The 15,415-nt window shown below is 41.3% G+C and overlaps 1 protein-coding gene across 1 annotated transcript in view; it reads left to right on the top strand.

Moving 5' to 3' along the window:
- LOC133642263 (aggrecan core protein-like) overlaps window positions 1-15,415 on the top strand; it is a 65,833-nt gene that overhangs the window by 46,990 nt on the left and 3,428 nt on the right. Inside the window, exons 16-19 of the mRNA XM_062036363.1 lie at window positions 584-742; window positions 824-906; window positions 11,400-11,544; window positions 11,618-11,800. Of these exons, the coding sequence (XP_061892347.1) occupies window positions 584-742; window positions 824-906; window positions 11,400-11,544; window positions 11,618-11,800 (570 nt within the window). The remainder of the gene's footprint in view (window positions 1-583; window positions 743-823; window positions 907-11,399; window positions 11,545-11,617; window positions 11,801-15,415) is intronic.

Here is a 15,415-nt window from a genome sequence, read left to right as displayed (position 1 = left end):
TGCAGGACAACTAGGGAAAAGGGGTTATCTTGATCTTGCTTCTGATCGGTCAACTGGGAGAAGAGAGGCGGCACTGGGCTGTCTCACAGGTCTTTTGCAGCAATAGAGGCTGACCCGCAGGCTCGGAAGGATCCACATTCCCGAACAATGTCAAAGGAGCACTTGAATCCACAATTCGTTCCTTGTTCACAACCAAAAACCCCAATTGGTGGCCGCTGGCATATGGAAGGACATTCCCTGTGAGCGATCACCTGCTGCCTTCGTCTTCTATTAACAATCACGGCAACAGCAGTGGCTGCAATTGTATTCACAGCTCCAAAACCATGGAATCGCAAAGCGTCCATCTTCCTAAAAGTGGAGTCTCGCGACACAACATTATACGAGACTTACGGCTTATGACGCCAAACACTTTTTAATAGAAACACCTACAAGTCGCAAATGTACTTTGTCGAAATGTTAGAACTACCGCTTTTATTTTGGGAAAAACTGCAATTGAAATGTAGCTACTTAGGATGTGTTTTGTATTTTTGATTGAGTTACTTAACCAATGTCATATTATCTCTTCATGGTTTTGCGGCTGCAGATGAGCAGCTGTGTGGTGAAGATTGGATTAAGTTTCAGGGTAATTGCTACCTGCACTCCACTGATAGGAAGACATGGTTGGATGCGGAGCAACACTGCCGGGACCTGAATGCACATCTGGTCAGCATCATAACACCAGAGGAGCAACACTTTGTCAACTGTAAGTGGCCTACTTTGGTCTGTAAAAGTATTGTGTTAAAGCAAGATCAGACTGAGCAACTGCTTTCCCCCCCTCCATCAGCAAATGCACAGGACTACCAATGGATCGGGCTAAATGACAAAACAGTGGAAAATGACTTCCGCTGGACTGATGGTACTCCGCTGGTGAGTGATGATTATCTGTTTTGCTAATTTATCAGAGCTAGTAAATGAATTAAATTCATATCCTACTAAAAGGGTCATATTATGATTGTTTTTCTACATTTAAAACACTTCCTTGTGGTCTACATAGCATGCATTGATTGATTGATTGAGACTTTTCTTAGTAGATTGCACAATTGCAATGGTGATTCTTTGGTAAACATTTTGCATAGATAATGTTTTACAGACTGTCTTTAAAGGGGAACACACTTTTTTTTTTGGCTATCGTTCACAATCATTATGAGAGACACGAACACATGTCTTTTTTATAAAACATGTTTGAAAGATGCGGCTAATGGGATTCCCCATTGTAGCCTTCAAAGCCCTCTAAAACAACTTCAAAACCCTCCATCAATGTTTTGTATATACAGTGCAAGTCCATATATAATGCAGTAACAGACACGTTCATAACAATATGTAATATGTTCAATATTTACCGTATTTTTATGATTTTAATCATTTCCGGAGCTGATTTATTCCGTGCGATAATTTATTTTTCCATAAGAGCCACCTGATGTCTGGCAACGACTTGTGTTCCTACTTCCAGAATCAAATCATAACAGACTTGGTAACAGACAACAAAGTCGACTATTTTTGGACAAAAGAGGATTTACATTCTTATTCTTTTGAAGCTAAGTATACTGCTGCTTATAGAAGCGACCATGGAGGAAGAGTAAGTAAGACGTTGAAGTCTGAAGAGTGAGGTAAAAGCGATTTTGACACTATGAATATGGAACTTGGAGACAAGCTATTTCGACATAAATGGATTGCTTACCCAAAACCAACAGGAAACGTCCCCGGCCATCTGAACCAGACTAACAACTGTCCATCGAGTAAGTCACTTTAATATCGATCATGATACACGCAGCACATAATGCATGTTAGTACAACTACAGTGCATACACTGTCTAGCTAGCTGTGTACAAACAAAACATGAAATTTGGGCTAATGCTTACAGATACTGTAATATGATTGTTCATGTTTTTCAGTCAGTACAAATTGGTGTCGTATCGCAGTGTTGTGCATTACAAACTGAAACGCGTTTCCTGTTGTCGTAGAAGCTAGCTTATCTCTTGCCATAGTTCGTTTTTACAGCTAGAACCGAAGCACGCCGATGTGTAACTACGTTAGAAAAAGAGGTCCTCAGTTTTTACAATAACAATGTCGCTACAGTTTGGTTATTATACGCGTTACAAAACGTAAGTTTTTGAATGCATTTTTAAAGTGATTTAGAGGTAGAATTGATTGCTCCCATTAGCTGCATTGCTAGCCGCCTAGAAAGAGCAGATTTTTATATATTAGAAAGCAAAAACAACAAAAACCTTTTGTCTTCTTGTCTCTCATAATGCTTTTGAACAATAGGAAACCACCCCCCAAAAAAAGTGCAGTAGCCCTTTAAGCCGCTTTCTGACTGCACCGTTTTGTGGGCGGTCTTATTTACGAGGCTCCAGTTCAACTGCGCATTCTCCCCACCAGCCATGTGGTAGTTTTTAGCGCTTGCATATCGAATCGACTTAAAAATATAAGTTTGAACGATATGCTACTTTGTTTTCGAAATGGCAACTGCGGAGGATGCATTTGCATGTACTAGACAGTCTGACCCACGACAAGATAGAGGAAAAGAAGGAACTTATTCAATACAACGTTGGACTATGCAAAGCAAAGATTTTCTGTTAAATCTCTACCATATATGGAGATATCAACTGATCACCAAAAGGAAAAAGGTCAAATTCTAAATGGCTCATTTGGAAGAATTTTGAAGGAAGGCAAGCTTGTTTTATGAATATCTCCGCCATGCTGTTATGGTTTGATTTCAAATTTTCTAGACTTATGCAGATCCCAAATACACAAAAACAGGTACCAATAGGAGGCAGCACAGTGGAACAGGTTAGTGCGTGTGCCTCACAATAGGAAGATCCTGAGTTTGATCCCCGGGCTCGGGGTCTTTCTGTGTGGAGTTTGCATGTTCTCCCCATGACTGCGTGGGTTCCCTCTGGGTACTCTGGTTTCCTCCCACCTCCAAAGACATGCACCTGGGGATAGGTTGATTGGCAACACTAAATAGGCCCTAGTGTGTGAATCTGAGTGTATATGTTGTCTATCTGTGTTGGCCTTGCAATGAGGTGGCGACTTGTCTAGGGTGTACCCCGCCTTCCGCCCGAGTGCTGCGGGGATAGGCTCCAGCACCCCTGCTACCCCGAAAGGGACAAGCGGTAGAAAATAGATGGATGGATGGAGGTACCAATAGGTAAGAAAAGCTGGTTTTGCATAATAACTCCCCTTTAAAATGTTTATTCATTTAATAAAACAACTAATCATAGATGACTAATCACATTTGAATGGAACTAAAACAGAAACTAATACCAAGGCTGTATAACCAATAACGGTGAAGGATCACATTTCAATATGGGACTGATGTTACAGTACATTTTGTCTTAATGCTGTGCAACACAGTCAAGTGGTGGTGAGTAAACAGTTCTTTACTGGTAAAATAAACTCACAAATGCACTACTCAAACAGGAGGTAACAAAAGGCGACGGTGCAGCACGGAGAAAACAAATGCAATCCATCCATCCAGCTTCTTCCGCTTATCCGAGGTCGGGTTGCAGGGGCAGCACCCTAAGTAGGGAAGCCCAAACTTCCCTCTCCCCAGCTACTTCATCCAGCTCCTCCCGGGGAATTCAGAAGCATTCCCAGGCCAACCGGGAGACATTGTCTCGCCAACGAATCCTGGGTCTTCCCTGTGGCCTCTTACCGGGAGGACGTGCTCGAAACACCTCCCCAGGGAGGCGTCTGCGGTGCATCCTGACCAGATGCCTGAACCACCTCTACTGGCTCTTCTCGATGTGGAGGAGCAGGGGCTTTACTTTGACCTCCTCCCGAATGACAGAGCTTTTCAATCGATCTCTAAGGGAGAGCCCTGCCACCCGACGGCGGAAACTCTTTTTGGCCGCTCGTACAAATGATCTTGTCCTTTCGGTCATAACCCAAAGCTCATGGCCATAGGTGAGGATGGGAACGTAGATCTACCAGTAAATTGAGAGCTTTGCCTTCCGGCTCAGCTACTTCTTCACCATGACGGATTCACCGATCCGCCTGTTGATCTCACGATCCACTCTTCCCTCAATTGTTAACAAGACTCTGAGGTACTTGAAGTCCTCCACTTCTCCCCAAACCGGAGATGGCACTCCACCCTTTTCCGGGCGAGAACCATGGACTCGGACTTGGAAGTGCTGATTCTCATACCAGTCGCTTCACACTCGGCTGCGAACCGATCCAGTGACAGCTAAAGATCGTTGACAGATGAAGCCATCAGTACCACATTATTTGCAAAAAGCTACCAAATTGTACAGCCACCAAAACGGATCCCCTCAACTGCGCCTAGAAAATCTGTCCATAAAAGAAGAATTGGTGACAAAGGGCAGCCCTGGCGGAGTCCAACCCGGAGTCCAACCCTCACTGGAAACAGATCCGACTTACTGCCGGAGCTGACTTACTGCCAGCAACGCAGAACAAGCTCTGACACCAATCATACAGGGAGCGGACCGCCACAATCAGACGGTCCGATACCCCATACTATCTGAGCACAAGACACCCCGAGGGACATGGTCGAAAGCCTTCTCCAAGTCTACAAAGCACATGTAGACTGGTTGGGCGAACTCCCATGCACCCTCAAGAACCCTGCCGAGAGTATAGAGCTGGTTCACAGTTCCACGACCAGAACGAAAACCACACTGCTCCTCCTGAATCCGAGGTTGGACTATCAGGCGTAGCCTTTTCTCCAGTACACCTGACTAGACCTTACTGGGAAGGTTGAGGAGTGTGATTCCACAATAGTTCAGAAACGCTGCCACCGTTGTCCAAGCAATGCTGCAGAGTCTTGTCAATCAAGACAGCCCCCCAGGATCCAGAGCCTTAAGGTACTCCGGGCGGCTCTCATACACCCACAGGGCCCTGCCACCGAGGAGCTTTTTAACTACCTCAGCAACCTCAGTCCCAGAAATAGGAGAGCCCACCACAGATTCCCCAGGAACTGCTTCCTCATAGGAAGACGTGTAGGTGGGATTGAGGCAGGTCTTCGAAGTATTCCCTCCACCGATCCACAACGTCCTGAGTTGACGTCAGCAGCACACCATCCATACCATATACGGTGTTGACATTGGAATGTTTCTCCCTCCTGAGGCGGCGGATGATGGTCCAGAACCGCTTCAAAGCCGTCCGGAAGTTGTTTGCCATTGCTTCGCGGAACTCCTCCCATGTTTGAGTTTTTGGGCATGTTTATTCCAATAAAGGAATGATGTGTGCAAGTAACCCAAATATGTATTGTGTGACTATGTGTTGAGTTTAGCTGAGTGTTACCAGTTGTTGTTGAAGGTGCATGTTGAGGAAGTCCAGAAGGGGCAAGGCAGGTACGGAGGTCCGTGGGCAAGCGAAAGGGCAAGGGCAAGGGCAGGCGAGAGGTCAAGATCTGGGAAGGCAGCAAGAAGACAGGAGGGAATCCGGGGAAACGAAACACACAGCTCGAATCCAGGGAACCAAGAGGAGCTGCAGGGTGACGACACAAGACGATGAGCACGGAGGGGAAAACACTGAGAGCAAGGAAGCACATATGCGAGGAGAGCTAGAGACGTGTAGGGCTTACTGTACAAGACAAGTAGCTACGTTCTGGCATTAGAACGCAGGATCCGCTGGCTTATGAAGGATCACTTTACTGAGCAAAACTCTTTATTGTCGGCCATAAACACATCACCAAAACATTAGTAAAAAAAATTATATCTAGCAAAACTGGTAATTTTCTGCAGTACAAACCACACCAAAAGCAACTTTGTTATATCAACAGCAGCCGCTCGCTCTTTCTCACTTGCGCCAACACATGCACATATGGCACTTAGCCAGTGATGCGTTTACAGCCACACAAAAAGTCGGACAACTCCAACACCACACATAAAGTGTAATTCCAGGTTGTTACACTATGATTTACCAATCAAATGTGTGCTTATTCTAGTGTCATTTATTAGGAATCTTAATTTATAAATATTAATCATGAATTGCTGTTAGTGTATTAAATAAATACTAATACAAATGTATTTTTTACAAACAGGAAGTTGCAGGAATGTCCACATGATCTCCTGCTTGCATCTCATTGTGCAACATGTGAATGTTTTAATGGGAACTAAATGCAATGTCTGAAAGGGGTACAAATTATTTCCAAAGCAGGACTTCCACCCAGACAAACAATACAAGTACACAGTTCATGAAAAACAATATTTTTTTGTTATTGTCATTGTAAGTGGGCTTAAACACTTATATTAGAAAATAACCTAATAGAAATGACTGCTATCATTTGGTTATAATAATAAGAGAATGTTGTCTGTCCATCTGTGTTAGCCCTGCGATGAGGGTGTACCCCGCCTTCCGCCCAAATGCAGCTGAGATAGGCTCCAGGACATCCCGCGACCCCGAAAGGGACAAGCGGTAGAAAATGGATGGATGGATGGAGATTTAACTTGTTATTTAGTCAGGTTTGGGACAGGTGTGCTGCTGGTGTAGCCACAGTGTGCACGTCTGATGTTGCTCTCATGGGCTCCACTGAATGCTCAGGGAGTTTTTGCGTTTGCTCACACACATGAAAAATTAGAGGGAACATTGCTCGTGGGCGTGTCCCAAGGCGCGCACAGAGGAGTGCACCGAGGAGCGCACCGCAGACTGTGTGGTGGCATGTGCTTGAGCCGTAACAGCATCACCAGATTTCACTGTCATTGTCGATGTGAGCTTTGAAGTCACCTAGCAGAACAAGGGAATCACCTGAGGGAGAAATCTCGACGAAATCCAAAGAGGTCGGGTACTATATGAGCTGCTGTTTGGTGTGTAAGCACACACAACAGTCAGGACCTGTCCCCACGACCCAAATGCGGAGGGAAGCTACCCTCTCGTCTACCTATTTAAACTCCAAAATGTAGGCTCTAAGCTAAGGGCAACAGGAATTGCCACCCCAGCCTGTCACCTCGGACTGCTTTCAACGCCAGAGTGGAAGAGAGTCCAGCCCCTCCCCTATGAGGACTGGTTCCAGAGCCCTTGCTGTGCATCGATGTGAGTCTGACTAGATCTAGCCGGAACTTCTCCAACTCGCGGACCAGCTCTGGCTCTTTTCCACCCAGCGAGGTGACGTTCGACTTCCCAAGAGCTAGCTTCTGTAGCCGATAATCGGAGTGCAGAGGGCCCTGCCTTCGGCTGCTGCCCAGCTCACACTGCACCCGACCTCTATGCCCCCTCCTATGAGTGGTGAGCCCATTTGAGGGGGGACCCACGTTACCTTTTCGGGCTGTGCCTAGCTGGGCACCATGGGGACAGGCCTGGCCACCAGGCGCTCGCCATTGAGCCCCACCTCTGGTGCTCCAAAGGGGGGCCCCTGTGACCCGTATCCGGGCGAGGAAAATCTGGGTCCTTGAATTTGACTTTCCATAAACGTCTTCGAGCTTATTTTTGTCCGGTCCCTCACCTAGGACCTGTTTGTCTTGGGAGTTCCTACAAGGGGACATAGAAGCCACCAGGCAACATAGCTCCTAGGATCATTGGGACACGCAAACTACTCTACCAGGATAAGGTGGCAGCTCAGAGAGGAGGAAAACAAATGAGCACCGTGGAAAAATAAAGAGATAGATAGATAGATAGATAGATAGATACAAAAACTAAACTAAACACGGGTAGGAGCTGCAAGACAAGCTAACAACAAAAACACAAAGTTGGATGGCGCTGGGCAGCACGGTGGAACAGGGGTTAGTGTGTGTGTCTCACAATACGAAGGTCCTGGGTTCGATCCTGGGATCAGGATCTTTCTGTGGGAAAACCCTCCATGGCAAAGTACATATACATATTACAACATACATCTTGAGATATCTAGCAACAGAGGGAAGGGAGTGCAGGGTCATGGTGGTAGGCCACAGCTCTCGGGCGCTGACCATCCTTTCATCACCCCTATGGGATTTGCGTCGAGGGCGTTGGATTGGGGGGGGGGGGGGTGTAAGCCTGCAGTGTGTCTCTGATCTCCTTGATGTTGTGCAGTCGCTAGTCCAAAGTCAACAACAACAGGTGTGTGTCCATGACAGACAAGAAGGGAGTTTGTTGTGTCTTCGCTGCACTGTCCTTCGGGAGAGTCTCGAAGCCAGGGAAACAATCCAAGTTAGAATGTTTTGTATAGGAGTGAAAATAAAATTTGCTTTTCACTCTAAATTGTCTATGACTGGTCCTCAAACCTGTGGAGCAGACAGTCCTAGGTTCTAGGCAGTTCTAGGCAGAAGCCTGCTAGAAAGTATGCACTTACAAACGTGTCTGGATCATTCAATTTACTGCTTCACGACTCATAAGCTTAACTTAATTAGTTATTGTGACCATTAGGTGTTGCCAGAAAATAAACTACCACTCCACTTCAGGTTAAATACAGCAATAGTTGGTCATAAGATTAGTGTTTTTCATACATACCATTGTTATTTGACTAATTTTACTTGATCTAGCCTTTTATTAGCATTCCACACTACAAAATAACAAAAGTATGTACTATGATTTGTGCTGATATCTTATCAAATTAATATTTGCATCGGCCAATACTCATTCTCCGATATCGGTATCGTCTCTGAAATGAAAAATTTGTATTGGGGCACACCTACCTTTAATTCAAGGACTAAAGCAAAAAGTCAACCATGAACTTCCATTTAGAATCCGCATGAACCCAGACCTATTTTTACTTAAATAAATATTACGGGGATATATTGTACCACTTTTAAAGTGGAGCTCATTTATGATTTGTTTTCTTTTTTCTCAATAACTACTAATTACTATTAAATATGTGTGATGTTACACATATGTTGCATTGTTCATTGGAAAGGTATTCCTTTTAAATTAATTTAACTTGACACTTGTTTGTGCTTAGACCCAACTTTGAATAAGTTGAAATGAATAAAAGAAAATGTATTAATTCAAGATAATTGAAACCGTGACATTGGGTGGCTTGTCAGCATTTTTGCTATGCCAGACTTTCCACAGCAATTTTAGGGCTAAAAGCCAAATAGTAATTGTAATTTATTGGGGTTTCTTATTACTTAATGACTGTTTAGCAGAGGAGACACGGACACCAGCATAAATCAACATTAGACTTTATTCCAGCATGACTATGTAAACATATTCACATTATACATAGCATATGCGCAATTGTGCTTCAAGCGTACACACCAATGTATGTCTTTCAACAACAATCATTATTTGTTAGTAATCAATGTGTATATAGAAGTACCTCAATTTATGAGCCTAATGGGTTCTGTGACATAGCTCAAATCAACGTCGCCCATTGAAATTAATTTAAATCAATTCAATTGGTGCTTGGCTCCCAAAACAGCACAATTTTAACATGTAACATGCCTTTTAAAAAGAAAAAAAAACATTTTTAGATCAAAAATATTGTATGAAAAATAATACAATAGAATGTACTTCAAACAACTACAGTAGTTTTATGAAGTAATGTAACAATACTGTACAGCATTTGCCTTGAAGAGTGAACTTCTGCGGGACCTTCTTTGAGTTGCTTATCTTTCAAACACACCATTAGCAGCTTCTCTATATTTTCATAGATAAATGTCTGCCATTTAGATATTATTTGAACGTATTTTACATGTGTTAGACTGCTCCTGCTTCACTGTAGTGCAGACTAGCAGTGCTACATTCGTACTGCATTGTCAAGTCAACTACAGTAAACACTCTATCATGTTTTGGATGATTTTTACTTCAATTCAATGAAAATCATCCGCTTCTTGTCAGCACTGTCCTTCACACTTTCTTTCAAAGTTATGTCAATCTCTAGCTATAAGCTAATGCAAGCCAGCAAGACCAGATGTTTTGGGTGGATGTTACAGGGTTCACTGTGGTATTAGCTATGCTCACTAATTGCGGGCATGCTTGTAGGATGTAGAGATGTCCATAGTGGCTTTTTTTGCCGATATACGATATTCCGATATTGTCCAACTCTTAATTACCGATTCCGATATCAACCGATACCGTTATATTCAGTCGTGGAATTAACACATTATTATGCCTAATTTTGTTGTGATGCCCCGCTGGATGCATTAAACAATGTAACAAGGTTTTCCAAAATAAATCAACTCAAGTTATGGAAAAAAATGCCAACATGCCACTGCCATATTTATTATTGAAGTCACAAAGTGCATTATTTTTTTTAACATGCCTCAAAACAGCAGCTTGGAATTTGGGACATGCTCTCCCTGAGAGAGCATGAGGAGGTTGAGGTGGGTGGGGTTGGGTTGGGAGGGCGGAGTTGAATTCAGGGGGGGATTGGTAGGGGGTAGCGGGGGTGTATATTGTAGCGCCCCGGAAGAGTTAGTGCTGCAAGGGGTTCTGGGTATTTGTTCTGTTGTGTTTATGTTGTGTTACGGTGCGGATGTTCTCCCGAAATGTGTTTGTCATTCTTGTTTGGTGTGGGTTCACAGTGTGGCGCATATTTGTAACAGTGTTAAAGTTGTTTATACTGACACCCTCAGTGTGACCTGTATGGCTTTTGATCAAGTATGCGTTGCATTCACTTGTGTGTGTGTGAAAAGCCGTAAATATTGTGTGATTGGGCCGGCACGCAAAGGCAGTGCCTTTAAGGTTTATTGGCGCTCTGTACTTCTTGCTACGTCCGTGTACCACTCCGTACAGCTGCGTTTTAAAAAGTCATATATTTTACTTTTTGAAACCGATACCGATAATTTCCGATATTACATTTTAAAGCATTTATCGGCCGATAATATCGGCAGTCCGATATTATCGGACATCTCTAATACACACTATCTTTATATGTTACATAAATATTTTCTTAACTTGTTTTATATGAGTATAGTAAAAACAGACACACAAATGTGTGCATGCACAAAACTTTATTATCATTGACTAAAGACATACAGTTTATTTGATATTTAATTAGACATTCTACGTTTGTAATACTTATGACAATACTATTAATGCTTTAATGATAATAACAACAATGCTTTTATTTTTAAGATAGGGACAATGTACATTGATGAACATCGATATTTACATCTATGTAAACATGCCGTCGTATAGCAGAGCTGCTAATTTGTATTCGTAGTTCCTTATAACAAATGAAAAAAATCAAACAAATAAAAAAACAACAAAGAGTATAACAGATCTTATAAAAACAGACGACTGAAAATAAAATTATTCAAAAATGGATGAAACCATATAAAAAAACTGGCGTAGGTTTAAAAAATCCTGTATTGTCACCCATTCTTATGTCTCTCATGGCCAAAGTCACTTGTAACTTTTGGTTATGTCAACAAGGGATGTCAACATAAACAGGTTCCACTGCAGTAAGATGTCAAATTTGTTCTGCCTTTTACCTGGTCTTGACTTGAGTGTTCACGGGTTGTTTTTTTTGTGGTTTTTTTTAGCAATATGAGAACTGGAAGCCAAACCAGCCAGATAATTACGTTCACTCTGGAGAAGACTGTGCGGTGATGACCTGGCATGCCACAGGCCAGTGGAATGATGTACCTTGCAACTACCATCTACCATTCACCTGCAAGAAAGGCCCTGGTATACCAGCTCAAGCCTCACATCTGTTCCAAGTATTTGATGTATTCCCAACTAGTACTCTTCTTGTTCTCAGCCTCATGTGGTGCCCCACCGGAAGTGAAAAATGCCCTTATGTTTGGGAACAGAAGGGAGGAATATCCTGTCAACTCAATCATCCGTTATCAGTGCAACCCAGGATTTAGACAGCGCTATCCACCAGTGGTTCGTTGTAAGGCAGATGGACATTGGGAGGAACCCCAGGTGAAATGTAGTCAGGGTAAGTCAACCCCCTGTCATGGTTGACCTAAAGGTGTTCATCATAACAAGCTGTTCTGTCTCTCTGCAGTGAAAGCCAGGCAAAGAATTCACGGAAGGAGTCCAAAAATCTATTAAAAGAAAAAAAAACAGAAGAGATTAATATTTTAACTGAATATATACAACACAGAGAAATTATTATGTGGCACAGTTTTAATACAGTATATGTTTCCATTGTATATTTGATAATTTTATTGAGTTTATTTATATTTACAATTATTGTAATGTATTGTTGAGGAATTCAGCACTGTTTTTTTAACACGACTTTTACATTTAAAAACACTTCCTTCTTTTGAGAAAGATTTGGTAAACACAAATATTGGTTGGTATCTTTCAATTTGTGTTGTGGGTTAAAACTGATGATAGTGCCAGACAGTTGCAGTGATTGAGCATGATAGAAGTCAACTCACTGTAATTATTCTTTTATACGACTCCAAGAAAGTGCTTTGAGTTTAGAATGTTGGGATCAATCAGTCGGCTTCTCAATCCGTGAACATAGTAATTGTATGCTTTATTTTTTACAAAATAATCTGTTTGTTACAATTCAGGGCAGTGTGATTATGAAAATTTTTTTTAAAAATCAAATAGTTTTTGTTAAGAACTGAGATTGATTTTTTTCATATGCATGCAGACACAAACACACTTACCATGTCTATGTGCTTACATTGTGAAGAAATCCCACTGTTTTATAATTATTATCATTTGTCATGTTCTGCTTTAAAGAACCAAACTAAATTAAATTAAAAACTCACTCCTGATACTTCAAGCCCTTTTACTCAAAGTAGATATCTTTGGCTTAGGAACCTAGTCAAAAATAAAATAATGTTGGCTGTGATAGGATAATACACATTTTGAATATTTCAATATGTGTATTATTAGATATAGAGGTAAAAAACGGCAGAAATTGTACTGATTCAGTCCATTGGCCCACAAGTCAAAAGAAAAGTCAAATAAAGAATGTCACCACTGACGTTGGGTAGAACCAGGGTAATGGAGCCAACTCGCCCTGGCTAAAATCTACAAGTAAATACAAGTTGAAGAATGATCTGTGTATTGTTCCAGTCTTATAGTCTTCAACCACACCTAAAAAAAAAAAGTGACGTTTTCCTACAACGTTCAGGAAATTACACCTTAGGTTAAAAAAAAGCTCTGTTTTCAAAGAAATGTCAACATTTATTTATTCATACTATGAATTCCTAATAAATTTTCTCTGCTGCACTGAGCCGGTTATTATTATACACGATCAACTAGGTGAATGGATTCTGAAACGTGCTGCTTGTTTGAAGAGGATTTAGTGGCACTGCTTTATGTAAGGTCTTATTGTTGGCTGGGATGAGGCCTTTTTTGGTTAGTTCCATATCTCTTTCCACAAGGGCTGTGCAGTGCATAGAGTCTGAATTATTGATATGTTTGTAGCTTTGGAGGTAACAACCTCACTTGATGGTGTCATTTACAAATCAGATTTAGCTCTATTCAGATTTTTGGGGAGATGGTTCAATTCAGAATCAATTCTTCACTCAAACCGATCCTCAATTTAACAATAGGATGGTTGGATGACTTCTCATCCATTTTTATTCTTCGCAGCTTAATTCACACGATGGTCAAGCAGCCTGAGCATAGCATTAAAACAAGTGAGAGTGAGTGTAGACTTTGAGCAGAAAATACCGTATTGCTGCTCCAATCGATCAAATAGAGAGATAGGAAAGAGCTTTCATATAGTCCTGAAAGAAGTGGGTTATAAAAGTAATAAAGTTAGAAAAAAACAAAAGTGCATCGAAGAAAATGGCTCTAAAAAATACCACTTTCATTATCTTGTGGAATACAATCAGACCATGCTTTTGTCTGCAGCAATCACTTTGTACAATGTTTGCTTGAACATTTGATTCGTTTGACAAACTTTCTGTGATGCTATCGAGTTTATTCTTGACTATATTAGTAGTGTTTTATAGCAGAACTAAACGTAAAGAAAAGACAAGAGATCGCATTAGTTTGTGTTCTTTTGTGGTTTCTATGCCTAAATATAATTATGAAAACCTGGTTGTGCAAATAAACTAACAACAGAAACAAGCTTAGTTGTTGCTGTGCAAGAAAGCCAACTGCTTTATCCGATACGGATGGCCACATTATAGCGTCTTTGGTGATATTTGTTAGCATCAAGAAAGTATCTTTAATAGTATTAATAAACTAGACGAATAAATACCTCGTAGGCTCAACAGCATTAACTATTTCTTGGTATCGCTAGCAAAGATTCATGCTGAACAACAGTGACATATACAGCTGAATAACGAGACAAAATATACTTCCCATCATAAAAACAACTGCAACCCACTTTTATTCCCAATAAGACCCGATTCTCGATTAAAAATACATTCTTGATCCAAACCAATTCTTGATTCAACTCAATTCTCAATTCAAACTGATTCTTGATTCGACTTCATTCTAAATTCAAATCAATTCTCAATTTAACAATAATACTGCAGAATTAAAAAGTTCTATTAAGTGATTCTAAAAAAACTAAGAGGTTAAATGTATTTTTTGCCTGCCAATCCGTCAGCTATTAAACTGTTATCTGTTTCATCTGTTGACTGGAAGTTTAGTGAAGTGTTGGAGTGTGGGTTTTTAAGGATTTGGTAGCTCTGATAAGGTGACAGCATAAAATGTGGGCTCGGGCAACTGAAGTGTTCCAGAACTACGTACCTGATTGTCATTTTGCAGCTCCTTTTTTACTCAGGAAGAAACGGAAGTGCGCCCAAACATTTGCCTTCAGCAAAGATGGCGCTGAGTGTGTTTCTTTCTCCTCCATTTTAAAAACATTAAAGATAAGGATGAGTAATATAGCCTAAAATCTATATTGCGGAATTTATTGCAGCCTCCTGTGATAACAATACACAGTGGTACCTCAACTTATGAGTATTTTAAGATAGGAAAAAATGCTTTTTTTTTATTTTTTCAGTTTCAAGCAAAATTTAAGTTACAAGCCTCCGGCCGCTAGCTGGCGTAGCAAATGCCATGTTAACGCCGTAAGAGCTGCCTAACATCATCCGGTTTTAATTGCTGGCATTAGCTAGCTATAGATTGACATTACTTTGTTTTCCAACCAAAGAGACAAGCGGTAGAAAATGGATGGATGGATGGCACTTGCGGGTAACCTCGTTGAGGATGAGAAATCTTTGTGAATACGCCCAACACCCCAGGAAGAGTGGCTCTAATAGTCCGTGGTCTATTGCTCCACCGTCCCCCTAACTGTTGGTGTCCACTTTTTTCCCCCACTATGCTGATTGTGGGAGATTGCATAACTAGAAGTATTTGCTTTTTTAATGACACTACTCACTGCTATTCGGACATCTCTGATTTGTGTGTTTTGAGTTACAAGCTCAGTCATTGAACCGATTGTGCTCGTAAGTTGAGGTAGTAATGTATTACACAATATGATATTTGGTGTAAGAATTATCATAGAATCGTTTAAAAACAAGTTACTTAAGCTCCTAATTTAGCTGCTGACGTATGCGATAACATAATTTCATGCATAATCTCCGGTTTTATTAATTTCTCAAAACTATTAATAATCTACTTGCTA

This window comes from Entelurus aequoreus, linkage group LG02, assembly GCF_033978785.1.
Source record: "Entelurus aequoreus isolate RoL-2023_Sb linkage group LG02, RoL_Eaeq_v1.1, whole genome shotgun sequence".
NCBI lineage: Eukaryota > Metazoa > Chordata > Actinopteri > Syngnathiformes > Syngnathidae > Entelurus > Entelurus aequoreus.
This window is presented reverse-complemented; position numbering and strand designations above follow the sequence as displayed.